This window comes from Rhipicephalus sanguineus, chromosome 1, assembly GCF_013339695.2.
Source record: "Rhipicephalus sanguineus isolate Rsan-2018 chromosome 1, BIME_Rsan_1.4, whole genome shotgun sequence".
Classification (NCBI taxonomy): domain Eukaryota; kingdom Metazoa; phylum Arthropoda; class Arachnida; order Ixodida; family Ixodidae; genus Rhipicephalus; species Rhipicephalus sanguineus.
The window spans coordinates 67,245,910-67,273,787 of record NC_051176.1 but is presented as its reverse complement, the minus strand read 5'-3'; the positions used below and the strand labels follow the sequence as shown (position 1 = coordinate 67,273,787).

The 27,878-nt window shown below is 44.3% G+C and overlaps 1 protein-coding gene across 1 annotated transcript in view; it reads left to right on the top strand.

The window, feature by feature from the left end:
• Positions 1-27,878, top strand: part of LOC119392672 (pre-mRNA-splicing factor ATP-dependent RNA helicase DHX16) — a 179,757-nt gene that overhangs the window by 34,968 nt on the left and 116,911 nt on the right. The window contains exons 10-17 of the mRNA XM_037659702.2: positions 2,159-2,227; positions 6,100-6,210; positions 10,845-10,960; positions 15,212-15,353; positions 18,640-18,708; positions 18,806-18,937; positions 20,152-20,271; positions 25,254-25,394. Of these exons, the coding sequence (XP_037515630.1) occupies positions 2,159-2,227; positions 6,100-6,210; positions 10,845-10,960; positions 15,212-15,353; positions 18,640-18,708; positions 18,806-18,937; positions 20,152-20,271; positions 25,254-25,394 (900 nt within the window). The remainder of the gene's footprint in view (positions 1-2,158; positions 2,228-6,099; positions 6,211-10,844; positions 10,961-15,211; positions 15,354-18,639; positions 18,709-18,805; positions 18,938-20,151; positions 20,272-25,253; positions 25,395-27,878) is intronic.

The window sequence follows — 27,878 nt, the reverse complement described above, 5'->3', positions numbered from 1 at the left end:
CAAGTCGGCTGCAGTGAGCATAGCGTTACGTTAACGCAATCTGTTGCACGCTTTTATTGCGTAAGTCGGGTGCACTTCTTTTTAAAAGGAGTCAACGAAAAGGAAGAAAAGAAAGCTGGCTAAGCCCTGTGCTCTGTAGAAAACATTTTATTGCACAGTTAAAATAAGCTTGCTTCGTGTATGAACGTGTTTTCTTTTCAACTAATTTTCCCCCCTCTGCCAGCAAAACGTACACATGACCATCATGTTCATGTGCACGTTTCCAAAACGTCACGACGACGTTTTGGCCAGAAGCCAGTGAATAGTAATGGGTTCAAGTACGAGAGCAGGCAAGTTTTTAACAATATGAATAAGCATTGAAAATGACTTCAATATGTTGCAGGGATGCGTAATTGCAATTTGTAAAACGGCTCAACACAAGCGCAATAAAATAATATTAACGATAACACGGTGCTTAAAAGTGGCGCGCCCGAAGTGCCTCGAGCGAAATTACTGGCGCGCGCAGTGTTACTCGGTATGCAGCCTGCTACATGATAACGCATACGAACGCTATTTTGAAAGGAGGAGATAAAGTCAACCCTTTATTAGTGCACTCGCTGAGCAAGAGCGATTAGCGTTGGAAAGTGTAGCACGCAAAAAATAGCGCGAGCCATGTTCGTCGGACGCTAGCAAGGCTGCGCTGTACGTCGTCTGCTCAACGCCACGCGCCCCTGCGTACAGCGCCCCTTGCGGCATCGGCGCACTTTGGGGACCGGTTTCCGAGGCCGCTTTTCACACCTCCCCCTTCTAGCCACCCTAGCGCAGCGCGGGCATACAGGAACCGGAATGTAGGATGTTCGCGATGTCGATGCGATTTCCCACAGTTGACCAGTGCCTCCAAGATCAGCATTTCCAATTCCAAATCTGAGGCATAAAGTAGCGATCGAAATAGAGCCTCATAGATCCCCAATTAGCTTTCGTTTTGATCTCTGAGGCCATACTTTGTATGGCACGGGTGCCGGAGGAGATAATGGCTGGCGATTCGGCGCGCGCGAGTCTCGGACAGGGTCCGGATTATCGAATGTAGATCTCGCAGCTGTCCGAAATATCGGTCGTCTTTACACATTACTTCTATGGGATCATCGGCGGTGCCGCGCGACTGTCCGAATTACCGAGCATGTCCGAATTATCGGTGTCCGATTTATCGGTCGGCGACTGTACTACCGTTTAGTGCGTAGTTATGCCGCGTTCCCGGCAGGTACGTATTAACGAGGTTTCACTGTACCTACTGAACAGAAACCTGGAGGCTTACAAAGAGGGTTCAACCTAAATACAGGACGATGCAGTGAACGTTGGAAAGGAAAATGATAGGTGTAACCTTAAGGGACAAGAAGGGAGCAGAGGGGGGCCAGGGAACAAACGGGTGTTAAGGACATTTTTGTCGAAATCAAGAAGAAGAAATGGGCAGGGCATGTAGCGCTTAGGCAAGATAACCGCTGGTCATTAAGAGTAACAGACTGGATTCCAAGAGATGGCAAACGCGCGAGGGGGAGACAGAAAGTTAGGTGGGCGGATGAGATTAAGAAGTTTGCGGGTACAGTATAACGTGGCTGTAGCAAGCACAAGACCGGGTTAATTGGCAGAACATGGGAGATGCTTTTGCCCTTCAGTGGGCTCAGTCAGGCTGATGATGATGATAATGATGACGTTGTTTTGGCATGTAACATCCCAGAACTTAATTGTAATATTGTTATCTCTCCAAAGCACAACACCCTCCCCTGGTTCTCTCCCAGTATCTGGTAATATACTGCTGTTAGTAATGTAGCATGTGATAGGTGATGTGATCGGGACATATCAAAAGTTGAGGAGCACTGGGGAGAGCACAGTTGCCCTTCACCAGATTGAGGTGGCACATCCTACCAAGAATTTGTCTGCTGAAGGGAGTGCAGCAGGTAGACAGTAGTAGGTGGCTGCTCCCCCGAGTATTAACTTTTTAAGTTTACAACATAGCATTGCATAAGATAATATACAAAGATAATGTAATGGGTGTATGTAGATGAAGCCTATGCCACTGTTGTAATGAACATATAATGTGTGTATGCACCATGTGCATAGAACCAAGTTGGACTTTGTTGGTCTGCATTTCAAAAAAATAATTATGGAATATTTTCTGTTACAGGTGCTGATTATTGAAGGTGAAACTGGCTCAGGCAAGACGACACAAATTCCCCAGTACCTTTATGAAGCAGTGAGTTGCTACCCGCCTCCTTATTCCGTCTGATCCCCTTTCTTTTCTCAGTTTCCTTGAAAAACCTGATTTCACTTGTCGTATTTATTCAAATGTAGTTTGATCTTTTTTTCCCTGAAATGTTACCCATTGACCTGTACTCGTGACCAAAGAAACTTGACCCATCTTCGTGATCTACACTAGCAAAAGTACTGAGCAGCTCCACCATCACGTCCACCGTTCTTCAAGCAGTGCCAGCTACACTAGTACATTACGTGTACGTATTTGCAGTAAATTGTCACACCACAAAAATAAAAAGGGGAGATAGCATTAAGAACTCAAGTAAAATGTTCGGAGATGACTCGTGAATGCTGCCAAATACAGTTCCGACTCGGCCACTGTAGCTGTGCACGCCAGTACACACAGCCAAGATCTTTAGTTGACATATAAAACCTTGGAAATGAGAACGGCACCATCCACGGAACCATGATTACTGTATGCGATTCCATTGTCACTAGCTGTCGCAGGCAAACTAAACATGGGCAGCACACTTTCACGACCACCCACAAACCCAAGAAACACAAAGACAATGCAATCAGATCGCGGGAAATATATGAAACCACCTCAGATGATGATGAGCTCACATCAGCATGACAGCTCCGGACAATAGAGACGAATGTAAAAGGTCTTACTTTTTTTAAGTGTGTGAAATACACCATGTGTACCATCCTCGAATAGAAAACACAAATCTCACTGGCCATGCTTTGTGTCAGGCCATGCTGACACATCAAGGGTTTTTTGTGGGCTTGTTATAAATAGGCCGTGGTTATTGTAAACAAAGGTGCGTCCACCTTTCAGCTTTTCAAAAGATATGGGTAGACCTATGTTCAAGTACTAACTTTTTTTATTTCTCTGAGAGCATAATATATATAGGGGTCGGCATATTTTCGAGTAAATACTCTATGATTAATTTATCCTATTTGGGTGCACCAAGGGTGGAAAAGCAAACAGTGTACAGCACTTCTTACTCATGTCGACCAGCATTTTTTATTTGCCTTTTGCCTTAACTGTCTTGTAAGGCACAAGATATATTACATTCGTAGCAAATTGCTAATGAGTTGTAGGTGGGAGCCAATATCAAGTTCTGCATTACATGTGTGGTGCTTTATTATTAAGGAACCTTGGTGGCACATTCACTTTGTTGGGTGTTTGTCTATTTGTACCATAACCTCAGAAGTGTTAGCCATCCTTTCAACTGCAGGTGTCACGTATAGTATGTGAGCTTAAGAGCAGGTAACTATCGAATAGAACGTCTTATGGCTACCTAAAGGCATCAAGCCTGCCTGCGTTGAGGCCCTTACAGTGTAGGTGAGGGTTGGTTCAATGGCATTGTCAACTGCATGTCGTCGTAGGTTCCAGTGTCCTTCAAGCAGCCTTTGAGGGATTTTTTTTTATCTGACCTCTTCTGTGAAAATATTTTATGCCAGGGTGCACCAAAAATTGACTCAAATCATTTCCATCTCAAAACTTCCACCAATAAAGGGGCACACGTATTGCTCAGATGTGTCTTGTGCTGGTAGGGCAGAATTGAAGGCGTCCTTGAAATAGACTATCTGTCAATAAAGCACATCTTCTTTGGCCACCTTAGGAATCAAGTCGGCTGTTTCTTTGGCAAATTCAGTATATTGGATACGTGAATATTAGAACTTGTTGGTAGCTGTCATTTGTAGACTATTATTACAATGTTTTGTTAGAGCAGGGGTCGCAACCTTTTGAGGTGGAGGGCCCAGTATGTGTGAAGCCGACACAGCGGGGGCTGGATAGTGGTTGTGGGCTTTGCAGTCAAAGATAAAAAATTTGGCGAATTGACAGTAATGTTCAAAATTAAAATAAAAATCTAGAGCTGTGCGAATAGCAAAATTTTGGGTGCGAAGCGAATTCGAAGAATAAAGATTGAGTGCGAATCGAATAATTTCGAATAATTTTCGAATATTTCTCAAACATTTTTCGAATAATTCGAAGTGAAATTACAGAAAAAGTTGCAGAGAATCCCTAAGTATGTTCTTGTGAGATAGCAACATGAATGTGTTTCTTTTCGCTAGGTTGATGAAGCGCTGGTGGGGTCATATTTAATAGTTGTCTTCCTTATCAAGAATGAGGCAATGTAGAGGCCGAATTGTATTTATGTACATGATTTGGTGCAATCAAAGTGTTGCCGACAACACTTTACACGTGATAGGCAGAGATGCCATTTCCTCAGCCTCTCCTTCTCTTTCAACTTCTGTGGAAGGCCAACTGATGTAGCGGACAAGACGCACTTTCAATCAGACGTTGACTGTCTCTTGCCTAAGTTCGACCGTAACGGAGCTTGAAAGGCAGCTTTGCCGCATTACGGGGGTGTGATGAGGTGAAGCATATTGAAAATCTAGGGACCACTTCCAATCAGACGTTGACTGTCTCTTGCCTCAGTTCGACCGTAACGGAGCTTGAAAGGCAGCTTTGCCGCAATACGAGAGTGTAATGAGGTGAAGCATATTGAAAATCTGAAGGGGTCACTTTCAACCGGACGTTGACTGCATTTGTCTTTGGGAAGTTCGAATAGTTCGAATAGTAAAATTTCAGTGCAAATCGAATCGAATAGCAAACACTATTGGAAAAATATTTGAAATTTCAAATATTCGCACACCCCTATAAAAATCATGTTTACTTTCTGCACCTTTAACGTTTAAAACATGTTTAAAGCTGCCATGTCTGCCTTCGGATAAGAAGTGACAAGGGACATGGGCGGCGTTCTCATATCATGCCGGGGGCCTCATAAAACTGCCCCACGGGCCGCAGGTTGCCGACCCCTGTGTTAATTTTGCCTTTAGCATGCAGCTGTAGTATAGTAGTATTTGAATGTTAGTGAAGAATAGAAAAGAAGGGCAGTTTGGAGTATAACTACTCATAAAATTAATGTGCAAAGGGCATGTGATGTAATATTTTATGTAAAACTTGTATAGCTGTCACTTCAGCCATGGTGTTGCCACAGTTAGCATGTTCCACCACGTGCATAGTTGCCACGTATGTTGAACTCGTGCGTGTGTGCATATGATGTTCTCATAGAGAGTGACCGACACAGTCTCGGACATGGTTTGTCACACCATTCCAGTACAGCTAATGGGCCTTAGTTCCCACCGTATTTCTTTTTTTTTTTTCTTTCTTTCAGGATGTGGAAGGGGTGGATGTTTTCTTTGTTTTGCATGGTCTACTGCAGTTTTGCATATATCGGACTCTGTGTGCAAAATTGAGATGATTGAAATTCATGCAGGCAGAGTGGGCCTTTACCAAGGCTGTGGTAAATAATTCTTGACAGTTCAAGGGTTAATATTTCACTTTCTGATCAACAAAAAAAGAAACTGAAAAATAGTCCATTTTTTTAAAAGCAGTATGTATGTTGCTCACGGATTGAAGTGCGACATGAAAACTTTTAGTTTAATGACTGCTATGCGCAGCCACCCAAGATAACCGCGTCATGCTGCCACGAATCTGGCCACTAAAGTTGATGTTGACTCTGATGTAAGTGTACAAGGTGAAATTACGCTGATATGATGCAAGCTACAGACGGTGGAAACAAATGTACGTGCATTACTGAGCCCCATATTGTCGCGTTTCAATCTGTGTCAGTGTACTTTTTTACAGAATCTCAGTACTGAACTGGGAAATGGTCTATGAGGGAATTGCAGCACAGCTGTAACTTTTCTATAATAATTATTTTTAATTGCGAGGTTCAAGAAATGCATGTAAACCATGGGAATAGCTCCACCTTGTGCAGCAGAGGACACATGCTATCTCACTCTTACTTTTTAAACTGAGGTTCTCAAGTTCTCTTTGTTGGCTGCCCCTCTTTTCAGGGCTATACAGCCGACAAGATGAAGATTGGTTGCACTCAGCCGCGACGAGTTGCTGCCATGAGCGTGTCTGCGCGGGTCTCTGAGGAGATGGGTGTCAAGCTGGGAAATGAGGTGAGTGGCCGGACGGCGCATGGGCTACTTGTTCGAGAAGCAGGTTTGATGCCGGAGGCATTTTCGAAAAAAAAGAAACTCCTTGAAGCCGAATTTTCAGAGGAGCTGAACAGTTTTGGGGGGCCTTTGTTTAACATATTATACTATATTTCTTGCAACAACTCATGTAAGGGTTTTTACTAGGGGTGTGCAAATATTCGAACTTTCGAATATTTTTCGAATAGTGTTTGCTATTCGATTCAATTCGCACCAGAATTTCACTACTTGAAGTATTTGAACTTCAGGACAATAAATATAACGGTATCATCCGCTAAAAATCAAGTCACAGCGCTTCTAAATGATGCATGGAAATTCAATTCTGCAATGAACTTTGACCTATCAGAAAGCTTTACGGCCGTCACCACACTCTGACACTATTTTAGACATGCTAGCTCGATCAGTGCGCTCAGACTAGAAGAAGTGTAGCGCAAAAGTGCGATGCACAGCACTGCTGATACCGCACCTAATCGAAAGAAAAAAAAAAGGGCTAGCACAATGCACCCTCACAGAAAGTGAAATTTATTCTGCTGACAGTTCCTTTCGTTCAGTGATCCAGTTTTGCTGGCTTTGAGGTCACTTCTGGAAACTCCTCGATCGCATGCCGACTAAAGGGCCGTTACCTTGACAAGTTCGGTCTGCACGGAGCTGTTTGAGAACGACTGCAAGCTTGTCATCAAAGTCCGGATATTTTCCCAATTTCAACCCGCAGAAACATTTCCTGGTTGACGTGCAGCTGAAAATCTCCTTCCTTTGTTTGCACCACTCACGGACACAGGTTTTGGGCACGCAAAATGGATGCGACGTAGCTGCCCTCAGCGTGCAAACTTTCCTTTGATATGAGCTTTCATAACAAAAGGGGCGCGTACCATTTCCACTTTGCTGGGAACATATTTGATGCACACAGACCGTAGTTGAGCCATAATACTGCGCGGACATCGTCATTTTGTCATGGCGATGTCACTACTTCTGCCACTGATGGTCAGCTGTTGATAATGAGTGAACGGGATTTCGGTTTCATACTCGATCGACTCTTTATCTGTTGGTTCTAAATATACATATTGTGGTTATTTTCCTTAATAGGATAGGTTACAAGAGGAGCGCATTGTCCAACTTATTGACTGCTTGAGCAAGTTGTACGCCGCATATGCGTTTACTGTTTACAAAGAGTTCCTTGACAGTCGATGGTGGCTGCGTACAGTTTAACAGTTGCTTGAGTTTTTTCCATACATCTGTTCCATCACAGTATTGCCTCTAAAACTGCTCATGCAGATATCGGTTCTTTTCACTTCTAAGGAAAGAGGTTAGCTTATTTCTTTATAGTTTAAATATTTCAAAGTCAGTATCTAGTCTGGTCATAAGAAACTTCTTGAACAATCTCATTTTTTTGTTTAATTCTTTCTTAGCATTCATGGTTAAAGCCATGGTTTACGACCATTACCCTGTCTTGATTACTAGTATTAGATGCTCATGGTAGATGCATTTAAAAGGGGAAATAAATGCCTCATAAGCTGCATCTGCAGTTTCACTACAGCTAACTTATCCCAGTCTTTGTTTTCAGACCTTGAAAGGAAAGCATGTAAGGTTTGAGGTGTGATTTTCTGAGTTTTTATTTTTGTCTCTGCATCCTGGAGCTTATAAAATGTTTTACTGATGTTCTTGCAAGCAGATAAATAGGAAAGTCGTCGCTGATGAACACCTGTTGTATTGTTGAGGAAGTCTGTATATCCACCGCATGACCAAGTGAATTCAGTTTGTAAAATGACTAGGCTTGTGCGAATAATAAATTTTAAGTTCAAAGCGAATAGCGATTTGGTTGGACAATTTTGAATCGAATTCGAATAGTATATATATCACATACAGTTGAACCCGTTTATAACGAACTCGAAAGTGTCGCGAAAAGTGGTTGTTATATCAGTAGTTCGTTGTATATGGACTCGCCCTTAAAAACGTGCACTTAGCGGCCAAGCCGGTTTTTTTTTTTTCCTTTGCACTTCTATTAAAGGGCTAACAACGCCTTCGGTGACAAGCTAAGCCTTTTCGCGTCGTGAAGCGACGCCCGCTGCGTGCTCACGAGTGAATTAACCGCCTTTGCAATGAGCTGACACCATTTCACCGAAGCGCGGTACCGCGACGTGGAGCCGATCGTCCCTGGCTAGTTGCGTGCAGCGCGTCGTCTACTCGGGTCGCGGAGTCACTGCCGGGCCGCTTGCTGTATGCCGTATGCGCGCGTTTGTACGTTCTTCGTGCTTGCTTCACTCCGGATCGTCCATGGATGCGGCGGCGAGCCTCTTCGGTCAACGCGGCGAAAACAAGCATTTTCCAATCAACGCGCACTACGCCTCCGCGATGCTCTCGCGGCACTGCACGACGATGCGCGGCGCACTTCAGTTGTCACCTAGTCAGACACGCAGTATATGCTCGCTGTCAGTGCATCGATGTTTCTCGGTGCCCGCGCCGCTCAAAAACAGCGAGCTACTTTCGTTTCTACAAAGCGACGCGCACTTTAAAGCGGTCTCGCACGACGCGGCGAACTTGCGAACGGCAGCATGGCGCGCTCGTACCGCCGTCAATCCGCAGTGTACGGCGTGCGCCACACGCGCAGCCGAGCAGATATATCTACAGATGACTGTGATAAGGTTGTCGGCTATAAGGCATAATGACACGTTCATCGACGGCCGCCACCTCGCCTTCGCTCTTTTCTGATGCTTATCCGCGAAAGCATCGCCGCAATCGCGCGGAAGTCGTAATCACCGATCGACCGGTCTCTGCCGTTACCGAAAAGACGGACGACCTTTCGCGGCACATTGTGGCGTCGACGAGTTTAGGGACGCAGTGAACCTTTTTGCGATGGAAAGTTATCGCGGTTATCACTTCTTGCATGTATGCCTTCTTGCGTTCCAAGGCATTGTTTGGTTCATCGCAGGCGGTCGTAGCTGCAGAGAACGGCGTCAGGATAGGGTACCGTGCGAAAGCTGACCGCAAGGCTTCATGCTGCCTACTATTTTTTTTTCCTCACTGCCATTCTGCACTGAAGAAACGCCTGGAAAGTGAGCGACCTCGCTCGCAGCGTCCGAATACTACGTGCGGTGCTCGCCGATCTGGGATATCTTAGTCGCGAGCACCTTGGTCGCGAGTAAACTGGAGCGGGGCACGCGCGAGCGCGTGCCCCTGTCACGCTTTAGAAGGAATGTTTTAACTTTTTTTCGCTTCGTATGCGCCATATTTTTACCGCGACCGCGTCTGAAGTGTTCGTTGTAAAAGTAGCAGGCTTTGAAAAATGTTCGCTATATGTGGACGCAGCTTCAATGGTTAGCATAAGAAAATCGTAAGTGCACCCAAATATGGCCGTTATAACCGATAGATCGTTATATGTGGGATCGTTATAAGTGGGTTCGACTGTATTACAAAGAAAAATGAGCATATTTGTCATGATCCAACTAACCTGCACAATTTTTTTTAATTGAAACAAGGCATGTGCAAATGTCATTCTTTTTGGTTCAAAGGGAAGTGGAAGCAACTTTGAATATTAGCAGGATTTGACTTTCAGTAGAATGCAAGTAGTAACCTGTAACCTGGTTTTTAATACTTACAACTTACGCCTTGTTCTTAGATATAAATATGAAATAAAGAACAATATTCCAATGCTTTCAGATTTGGCAGAGTTAGCCGAATACTCTTCTTCGTATCCCTTACGGCTCATGAGAAAGTACGAAACAAGAACACCACGCACACATTACGGGGCCCAGATGCTAAGAATAACATTGCCCTCTGTGTTAAATCTTTTATCGCAAAATGATTTTGATATTTTCTTGTTGCAGGCCTGCGCTTCATGCTTTTTTCGTGAGCTGATATCTAAGATGTCAGTTATCTTTGATGTTTTTTTTTTTCCTTTTTTTTTCTCTCGCTGAATTACGTGTACCTGTTGCGTTCTTTTTGGTGGCTATGTGCAAGAATAATGTATGCTCTCTGTGTGTTTATACTTATGTACGCCAGTTTTTGGTATACTGTCACTGCATGCTGCACTGTATAATTGGCTGGGAAGCCTAGTCAAGCTCACAAGAGCTTTTTCTTCCCATGCCCTCTACTTCCTGAAGTGGTAAATAAATGATTGATTGATTGATTCATTCATTCATTGATTCATTGATTGATTGGAAATACATTATGTTTTAAACTTTAGAGCATATGAGCCGGTGTAACAAGCTTTTACACTTAATAAAATGACGAATCAATGTGAGGGTAATTTGTTGATTTGGCCTTGAAGTGGGGCTTCACGGCAGTGCGGATTTCCCCTGGGTTGGTGTTTTCACGGCATTGCAGGTGGTTTCACTGCAGTGAAACCATCTTTACAGGCGGTTACATGCGGTTTATATGTGTCTGTTCGTTCATAATTTAAATTCGTTTTGAAGTGAATTCGAATATTCGAACTGTTCGAATATTCGCACCAGCCTACTGTTTTGCATTAGAAGAAGGTTAAAGCGTACTTTATCCAGAACCCATAGTCCCAGGTGCTGCGAACTCAAAGTGTGACTGAGTGTCTGCTGTTGCTTCCTGAATACAATACGACATGCATACTAACCTGTATGCATGTCGTTCAGGTGGGCTACAGCATCCGGTTCGAGGACTGCACATCTGAGCGGACAGTGCTGAAGTACATGACGGATGGCATGCTTCTCAGGGAGTTCCTCTCAGAACCTGATTTGGCCAGCTACAGGTATGACAACCTTCACGTCTTTTTGCATTTGTAGTGTCGTTAGGTGAACTTGTTTAGCACTGCTCTCCACCCTACGATTTGTTGACTGTCTCCATGCATAATGTTTGTTTTATGCAGTTGCTGACCTATTACTAATACTGATCATCACTGACAGAGGGACCACTTTTACGGCTGACCTAACTCAAGCCATTCTGCGATTGCCACGCGCGCTTATTTTATTTTAATGTGATCGGGCTTCGCCCACAAAAACCTGCCACCAGCCCTCATCCCAGGCCGCGCTGCAGTCTTTGTAAACTTCGCGATTGTTTCAGACTGTTCCGCTAAGATTACGCACAAGGCACGAGTAACTGAGTTTATTCTAGAGCTAACACGAGCACCAGCAATAACGCTGGAAGGTTTGATAAGGCAGGTATAAAAGCCGAGGAATTTCGCAGGCGAGCAGATTACCGACAACCGATGTCTGTGCTTGTCGCTTTCGCTGCAGTTTGATTGCTACTTCTTTTGCTGGGCAGAAGTTTGCCTAATAAAGCGTTTCATCTTTACCAGCTGCATTTTGCTTTCTCCACTGTCACAACCACGTTACAGTATGGACAACCCATAAAATAAGACACCAGAGTCACACTATAAGCCGCACCACTCTAGAATCGACGGAACATTTTTCAAAGGCTGCATACGTGCAAAATATTTAGATCAAGCAACCATGTCTATCTGAGAATGGAAGCATGGTGACCGGGATGATTTGCGTACGTTTAAATTTACAAATGTTCAAAGGTTAACATCCAAGGATCAGCAATGCAGTTAACACAGAGGGGAAAAAATACATTATGGAAGAAAGTCAATTACTTATTTTTCAGGCCTCAATTGTGCAGGCAAGATCCCGAGAAATTTTTACAGCTATAATCCATGAACAGCTAACAGCTACCAGTACTGCTTAATTTTCAGCAGTTGATTGCTGGTTCATGACCGCCTAGTGGCCTTTGCACCGTCAGGTGTGAGCTGTACTGTGTTTCTAAGAAGCAATGTTTGTATACTACAGTCGAACCCACTTATAACGATCCCACGATTTTCCTATGCTAACCATTGAAATTGTGTCCACATATAGCTAACATTTTTCAAAGCCTCCCACTTTTACAACGAACACAGACATGGTCGCGGTAAAAATATGGCGCATACGAAGAGAAAAAAAGTTAAAACAGGTCTTCTAAAGCGTGAGAGGGGCGCGCAATCGCGCGTGCCCTGCTCCAGATTACTCGCGACTAAGATATCCCAGATCAGTGAGCACCGCACGCAGATTTCGGACGCTGCGAGCGAGGTCGTTCACTTGCCAGCCGTTTCTTCAGTGGCAGAATGGCAGTGAGGAAAAAAAAAAATAGGAGGCAGCATGAAGCCTTGCAGTCATCTTTTGCACGGTAACCTTTCCTGACGTCGTTCTGTGCAGCTACGACCACCTACGATGAACGAAGCAATGCCTTGGAATGTAAGAAGGCATAAATGCAAGAATTCAAGTGATAACCGCGATAGCTTTCCATCGCACAAAGGTTCACTGCGTCCCTAAACACGTCGACGCCACAATATGCCGCAAAAGGTCGTCCGTCTTTTCGGTAACGGCAGAGACCGGTCGATCAGTGATTACGACTTCCGTGCGATTGCGGTGATGCCTTCGTGGATAAGCATCAGAAAAGAGCGAAGGCGAGGTGGCAGCTGCCGATGAATGTGCCATTATGACTTATAGCCGACAACCTTATCACAATCATCTGTAGATATCTGCTCGGCTGCGCGTGTGGCGTACGCTGTACACTGTGCGGATTGACGGTGGTATCAGCACGCCATGCTGCCATTCGCAAGTTCGCCGCCGCCACGTCGTGTGAGACCGCTTTAAAGTGCTCGTCGCTTTGTAGAAATGAAAGCAGCTTGCTGTTGTTGAGTGGCGTGGGCACCGAGAAACGTCTATGCACTGACAGCGAGCGTATACTGCGTGTTTGACTAGGTGACAATTCAAGTGCGCCGCGCATCATCGTGTAGGGCCGCGAGAGCGTCGCGAAGACGTAGAGTGTGCGTTGCTTGCAAAAATGCTTGTTTTCGCCATGTTGAACGACCAGGCTACTCGCCGCACCCGTGCACGGTCCAGAGTGAAGCAGGCACGAAGAACGTACAAACACGTGCATATGGCATACAGCAAGCAGCCCGGCAGTGACTCCGCGAGCCGAGTAGGCGACGCGCTGCACGCAACTAGCCAGGGATGATCGGCTCCATGTGGCGATACCACGCTTCGGTGAAACGGTGTCAGTTCATTGCAAAGGTGGTCAATTCACTCGCAAGCACGCAGCAGGTGTCGTTGATGCGAAAAGGCTTAGCTTGTCACTGGAGGGGTTGTTAGCACTTTAATAAAAGTGCACAGAAAAAAAAAATGCCTTGGCCACGAAGCGCACGTTTTTAAGGGCAAGTCCACATACAACGAACTACTGATATAACGACCACTTTTCGCGACACTTTCGAGTTCATTATAAACGGGTTCGACTGTACTACATTTATCTCGCTTCTCGTAAGTTACTCCATTGTGGGTGCAAGGCTGTCTTGTGCCCTGCTGTGTGTACGACACCAGGTGCTTCTATGAGCCAATGCTACATTTTAGTGCTCCCACTTTGTCAGGGTTTTGACACAGTTGGCTCGAGCAAGAATAATAAGGGGACTGGGGGACTCAGTTTCTGTCACCAATAATTTTATGAAGTCAAGAAAAGCATGAGGTAAATGGCCTGTTGTTTAATTCAAGTGTAAGATTATCGACAAAAAGAAAAGGCAAATTGCTGCCATTTGGATCCGAATCCACAACGTGCACATGATGCATGGAATGCTCTATTTATTTATTTATTTATTTATTTATTTAGTAAATATTCTTTCAAGGACAAAGGCAGTAGAGAAAGGAGTTGTAAGTTATTAAAAAGCAAATGTGCAGTGGAAAAGTAGTAAAAAATATTTTGGAAGGCGATTTTGAAGTTTACAGTAGGGGTGTCCAAATATTTGAACTTTCGAATATTTTTCAAATAGTGTTTGCTATTCGATTCGATTCGCACCAGAATTTTACTATTCGAAGCATTTGAACTTCCGGAAGATAAATACAGTCAATGTCCGATTTTTTGGACTTTCTAGGGACGGTGAAATTGTCCAAAAAAACGAGTTCATGCTTTTTTTTATTTCGCTCAAACGGTCAAATCGCCACAGCCACGTCCGAAATAGCTTTAATGCCTCCCAGTACACTTTTCAGGCATTTTGGTGCGCTCTGAGGCTCTTTTGATACGTGCCACGAACCCCGATTAACTACGTGCGAACCACCAATTGCAAATTTGTGTCTCGTGATGAGCACCGCTGATACCAGCAGAGCGTAGAATAGATTACGGCTCTCTCACACGGAGCGTCGGGAAACGATGACGTGGTGCACAAAGATTGTGGCGGAAGAGTGGACAACTCATCTGGCTTTCCCCGATACGTGTGCGCACGTAAACGATGCGCACAGGCATCGCCAAATCTCCACCGATACGCAGCATTTGCTGCTGGGTGAAGCCGATCGTTCCTAGTTGTGTGCAGCATATCGCCAACTAAGCTGACGTCGTCACTGCCGGGGCGCTTGCTGTACCGTACGCACACGTTTGTCGCGAAAGTGTTCGTGATGCCCACTCTGTTCCTGACCACACACGGGCACGGCGATGGCGAACTGCTTACGTTCGTGAAAGCAACGCGTCTGTGCGGCGCACTTAGCGGTTTCGCACAATGAGGCAGTATGAACGGCGGTGCGACGCATTTGGGTTACACGCATACCACTGCGCTGGGCCACATGCGCTACTGTGCAGTTAGCTGAAGATGCTTATCATAAAGGTTGGGCGCGTTTGTTGCCTGTCGCCATCGCGCCTCCGTGCATTTCCGGTGCTTATCCGTAGAGACATCGCCACCCTGTGCCGTGACAGTGGCCCCTTCAGAGTTTCAATATGTTTCACCCTATCACACTGGCATTGCGGCAAAGTTGCCTTTCGGACTCTGCTAAGGCCGCAAACAGATTGACTCACGAGAGCACTGGTTCGAACCTATGAGATGATAGACACGGCAGAGGTGGGGGCATTTAATTAATGCTGTTTCAGGCCTGAAATTTGGGCAGAAAGTCCGAAGAGTTTCCGCGTCCGAAATTTGAGATGTTCTTATCATTGACATCGATGAGTGGCCTGTTACTGATCAGGGTAACATGGGGTTTCTTCACTGCAGTGTCATCATAGTGGACGAGGCACACGAGCGCACACTTCACACAGACATCCTGTTTGGCCTGGTCAAGGACATTGCACGATTTAGGCCAGACCTCAAGCTGCTGATCTCCTCAGCGACCCTGGATGCTGAAAAATTTTCTGAGGTGAGAACCCATGTCTGTTTCATCAATGCAACTTGGGTGTTAGCAGCAAGCTTAACTTTGTCACCAACATTGTGGTGACCTACAAAAGTGCTATATGAAGTAGCAGCATCAGGTTGGAGACTGCAACTTTTGTTTTCATTATTTCTCTTTGTTATCGAAGGAATATGTCGTCATACATGCCAGCTACGTGGTGATGGCACAGCTTGCTGTCTCTTCACCCAAGAATCATGGCCCCAAAAATCATTGCCATGGCAAGAATTATTATCAGTCTGTGTACCAAAAATGACCTCCAAAAAAAAAGCTGGGCCTAGTTCATGTTTGTGCAAAATTCAGCGAGTGCCAGTGACTATAACTCCATGACTAGTTTTAGGGGCGAAGCTCCTTAAGGCGGCACCCGTTCGTCCCTCGTAGTAGTAGTAGTAGTCGTAGTCCGTAACAAGTCTTACGCTTTGACCTCCAAGGTGGTGCCGGTTGGAGATTTTTCCTGTGCGTTGTTGAACAATAAAAAATTCGCAGCGTGCGCGTTAACTAAAAGCCGAATTCTTCTGTCTCTCGTTCCCCATTAGCAGCCATTGGCATGTTCCAGTAGGAAACGTTAGTAGAAGTAGAAGTGTAAGTGTTAGCTAAAAGCCGACTTCTTCTGTCTCTCATTCCCATTAGCAGCCATTTTTTACCTCCAAGGTAGTGCCTGGTGAGATTTCTCCTGTGCGTGATTAAACAATAAAAATTTTGTTCAAAACGCCGTTGATTGATGAAATAAACCAACGAAAGATGCCAGATGTTTTGTAAAAGCAGAACGAAAGAACGCCAGATGTTTCTAAAGCAAAACGAAAAGACGCCAGCTGCTTAACGAAAGACGCCAGATTTTTCTAAAGCAATGGTTTTCTAAACAATGAAAATTCACAGCGTACATGTAAAATAAAATGAGCTGCAAGTCGTCATAACTCATCGAACTTTTAGTATAAACGCGCCCGATCTCACGTCGGTGATGATGTACTGGGCAGAATTCACGGAAGATTCACGGTTTACCGATGAACCTCCGCAGCTTCGCCCACTCATCATCATTCACTCCGTGGATATGCTGTGATTTTTTTGTATCCTTGGGTGAGTTACTGTATTTACTTGATTGTTGGTCAACCCATTTTATTTAAATTTGAAGTACAATGTTCAGGGGTCTTAAAACCAAACCTAGTACCGCCAACTGCCAATTATGGCTGGACAAATGAGAAATTGATGATGCTGTGGCATGGTTACAGCATTATGTTTGCTTTTCGGCTTTCTGTAGTAAATATTTATTCCACACGCTTGTTTTGAAGAAATTTTTCTTTTTCAACTATGTTTTACGAAGCCGCTGTTCACTGTCAGAAGTGCCGCTTGGTGACTGAAAGAGCATCAACGATCAACACTCCCATAAGAGCCATGCACGCCATTTTTTATGTGCTGATTGTTGCTGGAAGAGCCTCTGTTTCAATCAGTACGGCACTCCTGATGACGATCAACAGCTCAGCGGCGATTTGTTTGGAGGGCACCAGTAGTTGATGCAAGAGCTTCTGTATTTTTTATGCGTCTTTTATTATTACTTATTGTTATTATTTTTTCACAGCTGCATTTGGCAAGCAAGCTGGAATTAAAATCTATGCGCTGTGGCCCTTCTGGCCCCACAACGCGACGCCTTCCACTTTCTCGCTTTCACCTGTCCCTTCGCTCACCGCACGTGCTTCGGGTACAGATGCTTGCCTGAGCCGCTGCTGAGTTTTGTTATCTACCGTGCAGAAGTGACCGTTGGTGGGGCAGCTATGCGAAGATTTACTGACGCCGCCGATCCCACTGGGGCATGTGCCTCAATTGTGCTTGATCATTGTGCTTTATTGTCATGAGTGTCTTGGGCCAAAAAAACAAAAAAAGCTTTCAGCGCTCGTCCACAGCAGCATTCAGTAGGGCCGCAGGTTCATTCTCCATGCTGAAAAAAACGAACAAGTGCATAGTGGAACACAAGTTGGGAGTTTTTCAACAGGTAGTGCGGCTGCAGCAAATGCAATGTGTTGCTAAGCACTAGGGTTTTCGTGGGCTGAGGTCTGGGCACTTTCCGGAGCTCGCAGCACACGTGAATGAACTACGCAGTCGGTCTTGGTTTCTCTTGGTGATGCACAATATATCGTCACGCAAGAAGTTTGTGTCTTCGCCTCGGAAACGGGAATGCCGATGACACGAGGCCAGCAGGGCCTCGGAATTGAAGTTCATCATGAGGGCTATCTTGACGATGTTGAGTGAGCACGTGTAGTCATTGCAGCGACTACGTAAATAAATTTCTTTGGAATGCACTTGCGCTTTTTTCTTCTTTTTTTTTATGTGTGATTTTGGGGGTTGATCTATATCCAAGTTGATTTACTATCATGTAAATGCGGTAGCTTTAATAGCTTTAAACCAAAACAGCACAGATGACTGGAGACCAGACGAAGACACACTAGACTCGCAGTGTGTTTCCTTCATCATCTGTGCCTTACATCATATCTGGTCTTCGGTTGTTTGCGTTGTTGTTCCCTGTTCAAAGCGGCTGCTGTAAATTGTTGTCTGCTAAACTTTGACTGTGGTGCATTTGTCGAAAAGGATGCTACCATCTTAGACTCGCGCCACATTTGTCTGACCAATAACGGAATGTGAAACTCGGGCAGTATTTGACGTAACTTCCACTCCGCTCCCATGGTGCCAGTTCAGTTCAGCCAAAAAAGAAAAGGTATAAAAACAAGTGAAGCTACATTTGGAACAAGTGGTATACAGTAGACTCTCATTAAATGGAACCTGAAAGGACCAAGAAATTATGTTTCATGTAACAGGAGTTCCATTTACTGTGAGATGAATCGGGGTGCAAAATTGAAGTACAAAACCAATCGTATGAGAGGCAGTTGTTCCATTAAAGCAGCAATTCTGTTTAAGAGATTTCTGTTTGCTGAGCGTCCACTGTCAATATAAAAGCACCGTTTTACTGGTTTAATTTCAAGCAGCTTTCAGAAGCACTGACTTATTATTTGTTGATTTTCGCTCACAAAGCAAGTACAGTTGAATGCCTCTATAAGAGACAGGCACCGGGAAGCAGTTCTTGTCTCTTATATACAAGGTGTCTCTTATAAGCAGGGTACCATGGTGTCATTTTCTGATCAACCCCTGTTTTGATGTAGGCAGACTTGTTTTGCTTATACCCAGTTGCCTGTTACATCAGTGTCTCTTACAAAGGGGTTCAAGTGTATCATTTTTTTCAGTGTGCTAAAGCATTTTGCATTCTTTGCAGTTCTTTGATGATGCACCGATCTTCAAGATTCCTGGTCGGAGATTTCCGGTCGACATCTACTACACCAAGGTACCTGCTTTGCCCCAGTGTGGCCACCCGTCTCTCTGTAGAGGCAATTTTTTTCTAAAGCCTAACGCAGCCGTGCTTGATCTATGCTCATTAACAGGCTCCCGAGGCAGACTACCTGGATGCATGTGTGGTGACAGTCTTGCAGATCCACATCACCCAGCCACTGGGTGACATTCTGGTCTTCCTCACAGGGCAAGAGGAAATTGAAGCTTGCCAGGAAATGCTCATGGTGAGGGAGTGGCAGAGAAGGATAGTACTTTCTTGAGTGACATTTCACGTGCACAATACCTTGTAGTGAGAATGGTGTCGCACTTTCACTAGGCAAGAAAACTGCCATATTTCCTTGTGTGTAACCTGCCTCTGCATATACTCAGCACACTCAACTATGAACCGCGCAGAATTTTTTAAGGTGGTTCCCCGCATATTGCCTTCCTTGCATTGCTGTGAAGCACTGCCGTAAGGTCACCTTGCATACTGAAATTTGTGTATTACTGACACCTCGACTTCAGCTCCAAATTTTCTGTAGTTTTTTGTTCGGCTTATATGCGAGAATATACAGCACTCGCAACTCCTTCCGGAGTTGTCGTACTGTGTGCTCCAGAGATGGCAGAAGGTCCCCTCCCTGAGAAGGGGATACAGCTTATTTTGGTGCACATTGTCTTCTAACTGAACTGAAAAGCTTGTTCATATTGTCACGCACGTTCATCACTTTATTTCGATGTATTTGTGTTTCACCCACAAAGAATGTTAGCAACATTCGGCACAGACCACACCGTAATGTTTGGGAAGATTCGCGATTGTGTGAGATCATTCTGTTAAGATTACGCACAGGATGCTAATAGTCCTTACACGAGCACCAGCATAACGCTGGAAGGTTCAATGACTGATGTATAATAGATGATGCATTCCACCGATGATGAGATTCACAAATTCGCCAAATAAAGAGTTCCGTATTTCCCAGTCTTGCTGCAGTTTTCTTCATGGTCATAACCACGTGACAATATTACATTGAAATAATTATGTGTTGCAGAGCAGTGGTATCATGTGGTCCCTGTTATCTTTTTTTAATCTGCCTCTTTTAATTTATCCCACTGTGTAATTTGATCAATTTCACAGTCCCATCAAGGTGGAATTAAGAGAAGTATTTTGCAATTTCGATTTACCGTTCAGTCTCGACTATGCATTCTTCTTTGACACCAGGTGCTCATTAATCATTTCGTATTTGGTCAGGTGCTGGTTGATAATTAGACGAGGCTCAGAGCACCGAAATTGAACTAACAGTGGTGTTGGAGTCCAGCTGAATTGGTAAATGAAGTCATGTATCAAATAAGTCTGTTCGAGCTTTTGGGACCGTGAATTCGTCCTAAGGAGCCTGTGAATTTTCTCGGTGTGTGATACTGTTTTCAAGGTTGGTTTGACCGTTGGCATGTTTTCCTGTTGCAGGAGAGGACTCGGAAGCTGGGCTCCAAGATCCGAGAGCTGGTCATCCTGCCCATCTATGCCAACCTGCCCACAGAGATGCAGGCTAAGATATTTGAACCGACACCTACGGGTGCTAGAAAGGTGCAGTTATCCCATTTGTGTGTGCTTTAGGCGGAGTTTGTTTTGCAGTTTCTCCTCCTTAGTAGGCTTTGCATTGTTGGCAACCTAGGTTTCATCTACAGTGGCTGTGGCAAGCACCAGGTTTGTTTCAACTCCACACATGCTGCCCACATGCGTGCCTCCAGAACCATGTGGATGCTATGCATGATCACGTCAGTACTCAATAGTGACCATGGTTTCGTCTGAAGCAGGTGCGGTGCACAGTAGTGTAGTCTTGACTCAGATTAATGTAAATGACAGATCACAAGCATGGCAAAAGCTGTCAATGTTGAAGAGCGGTTCAACTGGAGCTCGCTTGCCGGCATCAAACTCGCCGAATACTTCGTGATGTATGGATGATCCATTGCTGGCCAGTGCACTGGCAAAAAAAATTGTCAGGATCTGCACTTAGTGAGGGCGAGTAGCACAGCATAACTGAATAAGTTGTGCTGCTCATGTATTTTCTTGGTATAATTGTTTTATAAAAAAATAAGTCAGTTTATGTATAAAACTGTGTGCATTTGTAAATGTATCACAAACTGGTGGTCTGACTGGCATTGCTCAAAGAAAAAAATTTGTGTGGGTACATGTGTGCATCTTGGTGATAAAAACCTGTGAAAAATAGTGAAGGAGTAGCACAAGCTCATGAAAATGATTATCATTTAAAGCATGGCTAGCATTTTTATTGCGATAGCAATTATGTGGACATTCGGTGTGTTTTTGCCATTGGCGTTGCCATGCCATTTCGTACTATATGTATAGGTATGTGTAGATATACCGAGTATCCCAGCTAACTCGGACCAAATTGTAAAAATAACCATGTGCGCTAGAAAAGTTGTACCTTTTGTATATTAGTGGTAGTTGTGTGTACTTACAACCCATATTTTTTAATTACTAAGTAATAATTAGCTAACTTCAATTAGCCAACTTTTTAATTATTGCTTTAATCTGTAAAATATTAAATTGTAGGCTGCCTCAAATAACCTCAGAATCAAGCATTTGTTTTGTGCTGAAATCTCCCTGGTTGTTTTCCAGAGAAAAAACAAAAGCGTGCTAAACATGCCGATTATGAAATAGACGTGTGCTCGTGCGCCGCTACCATAGGTCGGCAAACTCACTCATGAGTCGACTCACTCAGGCTCAGATCGAGCAGTGAGCCTGAGTCTCAGTGAGTCCAAGTGAGTATTATTTTGGTGAGTTTGAGTTCGAGTGAGCCCGGCTGAGAAAAATTTCAGTGAGTCTGAGTCCGAGTGAGTCCAGTTCAGTAAAATTTTGGTGAGTCTGAGTCCGAGTGAGCTCTAAGGACAAATTATATTTTTTGAGTGAGTCTGAGAAAGCTCCACACTTTTTTGCCGACGTATGGTTCTATCTACACAACTTCAGCATTACTATCAGCTTTATGTCAGCTCACGTTTATACTCCCGTCGAATCACACATACTTCGAAGAACTAGCGTTCATGCGCCCGTTCAATATTTATTAATAAGGGTTTGAGTTATGGAGAGGGTGGGAGCAAATTGACCCCCCCCCCCCCCCCGAAAACTCTTTCGCAGGAAGTTCTTGATAATATCTCGTGTGAGGCACATCTTTCAATAAAAAAAAAAACTGTCCTTACTGGATTGCAACCAGTGATAACTCATACTTGAAGGTATGAGATCAAAAGGCGCCAAGTAGAGCACCAATTACGCAAGATATTGGTGTTAAAGAGCATTGACACCATGGTCGAAAAAGGCAATTATACGCTAACGGACTCACGAGTCGGCTCACTCGGACTCAGATAGAGCCGTGAGTCTGAGTCTGAGTGCGTCCGAGTTAATATTATTTTGGTGAGTTTCGGTCCGAGTGAGTCCAGCTAAGAAAAAGTTCAGTGACCGTGAGTCTGAGTGAGTCCGGTTGAGGAAAGATTTGGTGAGTCTGAATCCGAGTGAGCTCTAAGGACAAAATATATTTCATGAGTGAGCTCCACATTTTTTGCCGACCTATGGCCGCTACTCAAGGCTTTCTTTGGTTACTACATGGCTGCATTCGTTTATTGTTGCATTGTGCAGGGCTTCATGCTCTTTGATGGACGCGGCATGAAAACACACCGCTGACGTGTTTCAAACACAAAGTTATGTGCTCAAACACAACTTTATATAGGCTGTTCTTAGTCACCTAGTGAAGAAATCAACTTAAACAACCCTTAAAAAGATTCACTTGAGCATATTTTTGAATGACAAAAACTTTTTCTTTGTTTAGTGGCCTTGAACAGCTATGGCAGCTAGAAAATTTTGCAGGAAGTCTAGGACGACGTCATTGGCACTTAAAGGGAAACTAAAGGCAAATGTTGAGTCGACATTGATTGCTGAAATAACGTTCCAGAAACCTCGTAGTGCATGTTTCGTGCCAAGGAAGTGCTTAGTTTGAAATAAAATCACGTTTTAGTGGTCTGCACAGCGTTAGCGCACTTCAAATCGCCCGCTTGGAGAGGGCCACCTGACGTAGCGTTTGCCTTGCCCAACGTTGCCCGCCTTCACTGCCCGGCAGCCGACGCTGTGGTTTCTGCTCTGAAGGGCACATTCCAAGCCTTGCCCAAGTTGCGGTTAATCTCGTAATCCTCTGCACGAAAGTGCAGCAGGCACACATGCAGATTTCTTGGTTGTTTAGCACACTGTCGCAGAGGCACGGCACTCAGCCACTTTGGTGTGGGTTTATTTGCGGCACCATTGGAAAGTCACGTTGGTTTCTTTGCTGCAGCTGCTGTTGCTCGAGCGGCGCACACCATTCAGACATGCCGAAACGTAACAGGGAGGTGGCATTTTGTTGAACTTCCCGTTAGAGCGACTTTCATGAGCGTGCAAAGCACACGTGATAATGAAGCTACCACTGAGACGCAACCAGAGAGGAGCCCTGCGAAAACACAACTTTTAAACCACCCGCGCCGTTCTCCTTGGCAACGCCAAGTTCTTTTGCCCATGAATGAAATAGAAACACACAAGCAGCATTTTATTATGTCTTGTAATGTACGGATGTTATTTTTTTATTATAAGTAGTTCAAGTACTAGCGATTAATTTGATAGAACGGCAGCATGGGCTAGTTGGTGATTTAGAATTGACATATTTGCACAGCGCTAAGTGAACGAGGACACATGAAAGGACACAACACAGGCGCTGACTTCCACTGAATTTTATTAGCGAAAACGCTAGAAATATGTGCACATGATAATACCAGCACACATCAGCACAAATGCACAACCTATTGCATCACAGCCAGATACACGATTTCCTTTTTGGTTAGGGCAACGGATGACATGCTTACACAGAGGTCACCCAGCTGTTGCATTTGATTAGCTTTTATAATTTCACGCGTGAGCTGCTCACGACGTTTTGCGACAACGGTGCACTTTTCAAATTCCGGTTTACAACCACAATCTCTACAATGTATGCCGAGATGGCCTTGAACAGCCGTGTTGACATGACGGGCAGATGCTTCAACGAATGTTTAAAGGAGCATTACTATCATGTCAACACAGCTGTATACAGTCTACTGTATTGTTTTGTGTAATGGTGTGTGAATATTCGAAATTTCAAATATTTTTCTAATAGTGTTTGCTATTCGATTCGATTCGCACTGGAATTTTACTATTCGAACTATTCGAACTTCCCAATAACAAATACAGTCAACGTCAGATTGAAAGTGACCCCTTCAGATTTTCAATATGCTTCACCTCATCACACTGCGATATTGCGGCAAAGCTGCCTTTCAAGCTCTGTTATGGTCGAACTTTGCCGAGACACAGTCAACGTCCGATTGGAAGTGGTCCCTAGATTTTCAATATGCTTCACCTCATCACACTCCGATATTGCGGCAAAGCTGCCTTTCAAGCTCTGTTACGGTCGAACTTTGCCGAGACACAGTCAACGTCCGATTGGAAGTGGTCCCTAGATTTTCAATATGCTTCACCTCATCACACTCCGATATTGCGGCAAAGCTGCCTTTCAAGCTCCGTTACGGTCGAACTTTGCCAAGAGACAGTCAACGTCCGATTGAAAGTAGTCCCTAGAGTTTTAGTATGCTTCACCTCATCACACCCTGGTATTGCGGCAAAGCTACCTTTCAAGCTCCGTTACGGTCGAACTTTGCCAAGAGACAATCAACGTCCGATTGAAAGTGGTCCCTAGAGTTTCAATATGCTTCACCTCATCACACCCCGGTACTGCGGCAAAGCTGCCTTTCAAGCTCTGCTACGGTCTCAAGTGTATTAACTCAAGAAAACGCTGGTTCCAACATGGAGATGAAAGATGTGGCAGAAGTGGGGGCTCAATTATTGCTGTTTTGCACCTGAAATTTGGGCAGGAAGTCTGAAAAATCGGAAGCCGAAGCTTTCTAGCATCCAAAATTTCAGACGTTCTTATATATCGACGTCTATGAGGCAGATTTGGAACTCCGGACTTGAAGGGAGCACACCCTTGTCCGCCACATCAGTTGGGCTTCCACAGAAGTTGAAACAGGACGAGAGGCTGAGGAAATGGCATCTTTGCCTATCACGTGTAAAGTGTTGTCAGCAACACTTTGGTTGCACCAAATCGTGTACATAAATACAATTCGGCCTCTACATTGCCTCCTTGATAAGACAACTATGAAACACCACCCCGCCAGCGCTTCATCAACCTAGAAAGAAACACTTTCATGTTGCTATCTCATAAGAATATGCTTAGGAATCCTCTCCAACTTTTTTTTCTGCAATTTCGCTTGGAAGTGTTAGAAAAATATTAGAGAATTATTCGAAGAATATTAGAAAAATATCCAATTCGATTCGCACTCACACTTCAATATTCGAATTCGCTTCGCACCCAAAATTTTGCTATTCGCACAGCTCTAGTTTTGTGTTTAAAATGCGTATTGTTTGGACGTGACCCTTACAAAGGAAGAACTGCCACCAACCTTTCCTGATATTTTGTTGGGGTTGGTTTTGGATGCTTGCAGGTGGTGCTGGCGACTAACATTGCAGAGACCTCCCTGACAATCGATGGCATAATCTACGTGATTGACCCGGGCTTCTGCAAGCAAAACAGCTACAATGCGCGCACAGGCATGGACTCACTGGTCGTCACGCCCATCTCCAAGGTGAGCAACCTAGTCTGCTTACTGGAAAAGGACCTAACGTTCAAAGCACATCTGATTGTGCCTCTACGAAGACTCTATTGTATCCTGTGAACAAGAGCCTCTAGCTGTAACAGTAGCGAGTTTTAGGTTTTGCATGTTTGAGTAAAACAAAGGACCTTTGCATACACAGAACCCTAAATCTGGTTTGCATTCTGCTTTAAACTGGTTCGGTTTTTTTTTTTTGTACTCATGGTACTAATATGCAAAATCTAAAACTCCCTATTAGTCCAAGCTAGTTGTTATATTAAATGGAACTGAAGAAGAAGAAAAAAGCATGCATGTTGCTGAGTTTGTAAATTAAATTTCTGGAATATCAAAATCGCTTGTGCTGTCATTAATACAGTAAAAGCTCGTTAATTTGGATTTCTAGGGACCGGAAAAAATGTCCGAATTATCGAATGGTCGAAATAAACAATAATGCACAAGTTTTTTCAACATACCTTTACTTAACAAAGTAATCGCGGATGCTTGTCTGTTTGCGAGCAGATATTCGCATGGACACAATTTGTCTGAGCCCTTCAAGGTGCTCAGCAGCTCGCATGATGTCTGCAGTGTCCGCAAAAGTTTCACCCGTCATCCACGCTTTTCGGTTGGCACGGTAATCCACAGGAAGATTGTTGATGTTCTTGAAGCAGCGTGGCTTTTGAACCTTTCCGATAACGAGAAGCAGCAAGCGCTTTGTTCCCGTCACGTTGGCGGCTAAAAGTACGGTTACTCGTTCCTTGCTTCTTTTGCCGTCGATACAAGGATCCCCTTTCATCACTCTTCATCACTTCTTGTCGGGAGAGCCCGTTATTCAGAGCACGCAAAATTTCTACTTTGGTGGTGAAGTCCTTGGCCTCGTACTTGGGCCGCTTCGCCGGCGTTGCCATCGGCGGAGAGTGCGGTCGCACGAGAAGTCGGCACAAAAGCACCAGCAACGATCAAGCTAAAGGAGCCGTACTGAAACGTTCCTCGATAAATCGGCGATCAACGATGCAGCACACCAACGGGAACAAAGCAACAAAACCCACACGCGAAAAAAAAGGCGTTCAACCAGTCTCAATCTAAGCCAAGTCGATAATTGATAGCCATGGCGATGCTGCGTTTGAGCTTCACTTTTGTTCCGAATTGTTCTTTTTTCGTTTTCAAGCCTCGCCAGCGGCCCGAAAGTCGCCGAATTATCCGATTTGCGGTCAAATCTGTCCAAAATAACGAGCGCCCAGTCTCATAGAGTGATGCTTATATTTACAGGGACCAGATGACGTGTCCGAATTAACCGATTTTCCGAATTAACGAGAGTCGAATTAGCGAGCTTTTACTGTAGGAGACTTGTAAACCAGAAAGAATGCCACAGCAAAGATACATGGCAGCACCACTTTTACATCTTCACACTAGGTCCTCGTGATGTCATGTATTTTGACAGCATATCCTCAGGAGCAGTTAACACAATTTTTATTATGCATTCTATAGTAACAAGCTTTCAACCTAGCAAGTTTTAGAATTCATTACAGTCAAATCCCGCTATGTACTATGAAATGGATGGGACCCATGTAAAAGTTTGTTGCTGTGGAATTATGTTGTCGTGACATTTTGTAATCCCCTTCAGGCGCAAATTATGATGCACTGTCTGCAAATGCGTCATATTCGCATGGCATGATTCTAAGGCACTCAGTATTACATTCCAAGAAAGAAAATGAAGGAATGTGTTGTTTTGTGGTAGTTTCAGCAATTGTCAAATTAGCTTCTAATTAAATATCTAATTATTCTGCAATCAGCCAACTTCAATCCTTGCATAAAAAGAATCAAATATAAGGCCCAAAATGTATGCACAGTTTGTTTTTCGGTTGTGTTTGTTTCGAGCAAAGAAAAAAAAATACTTTTGACGATGGATGGATGGATGGATGCTATGAGCGTCCCCTTTATAACGGGGCGGTGACATGTCTGCCACCAGGCTCGTAGAAAAAAAGAAAAGAAAAAAGCTTCCTTGTTTCATGTTGGCCTAATACCTTATCTACATTGATTAAATCTATGTTATTATACCAAAACAATATAAATTCACGGTCCATCTCTCTGCCTCTTAAGGCAGAATGACCTTATTTTTCCCCCATTATTTATTCTTGTTCTTTATGTCTACTTTTCTGCCACCAATACTCTAACCGTCTCTTACTTATTTCTATCGCGGACGTGTGCAGCTTTCCATTGTTGTCCCTAAAACCCAAGGCTTCATGTAGACTCGTGCCCACACGTATACCTGGGCGAATATCGCCACATTCAATCAGTACATGTTCTATCGTTTCCTTAGTTCCCCCGCAGCATGTACATTGTTCTTCTTCGTTACTGAATCTCGCTTTATAACTACGCGTTCTAAGGCAGCCCGACCTTGCTTCAAACAGTAATGCGCTTCCCCTTGAATTATCATAAAACCTTTCCCTCCTTATTTCGTTTTTTCCCTTTCGGTAGTTA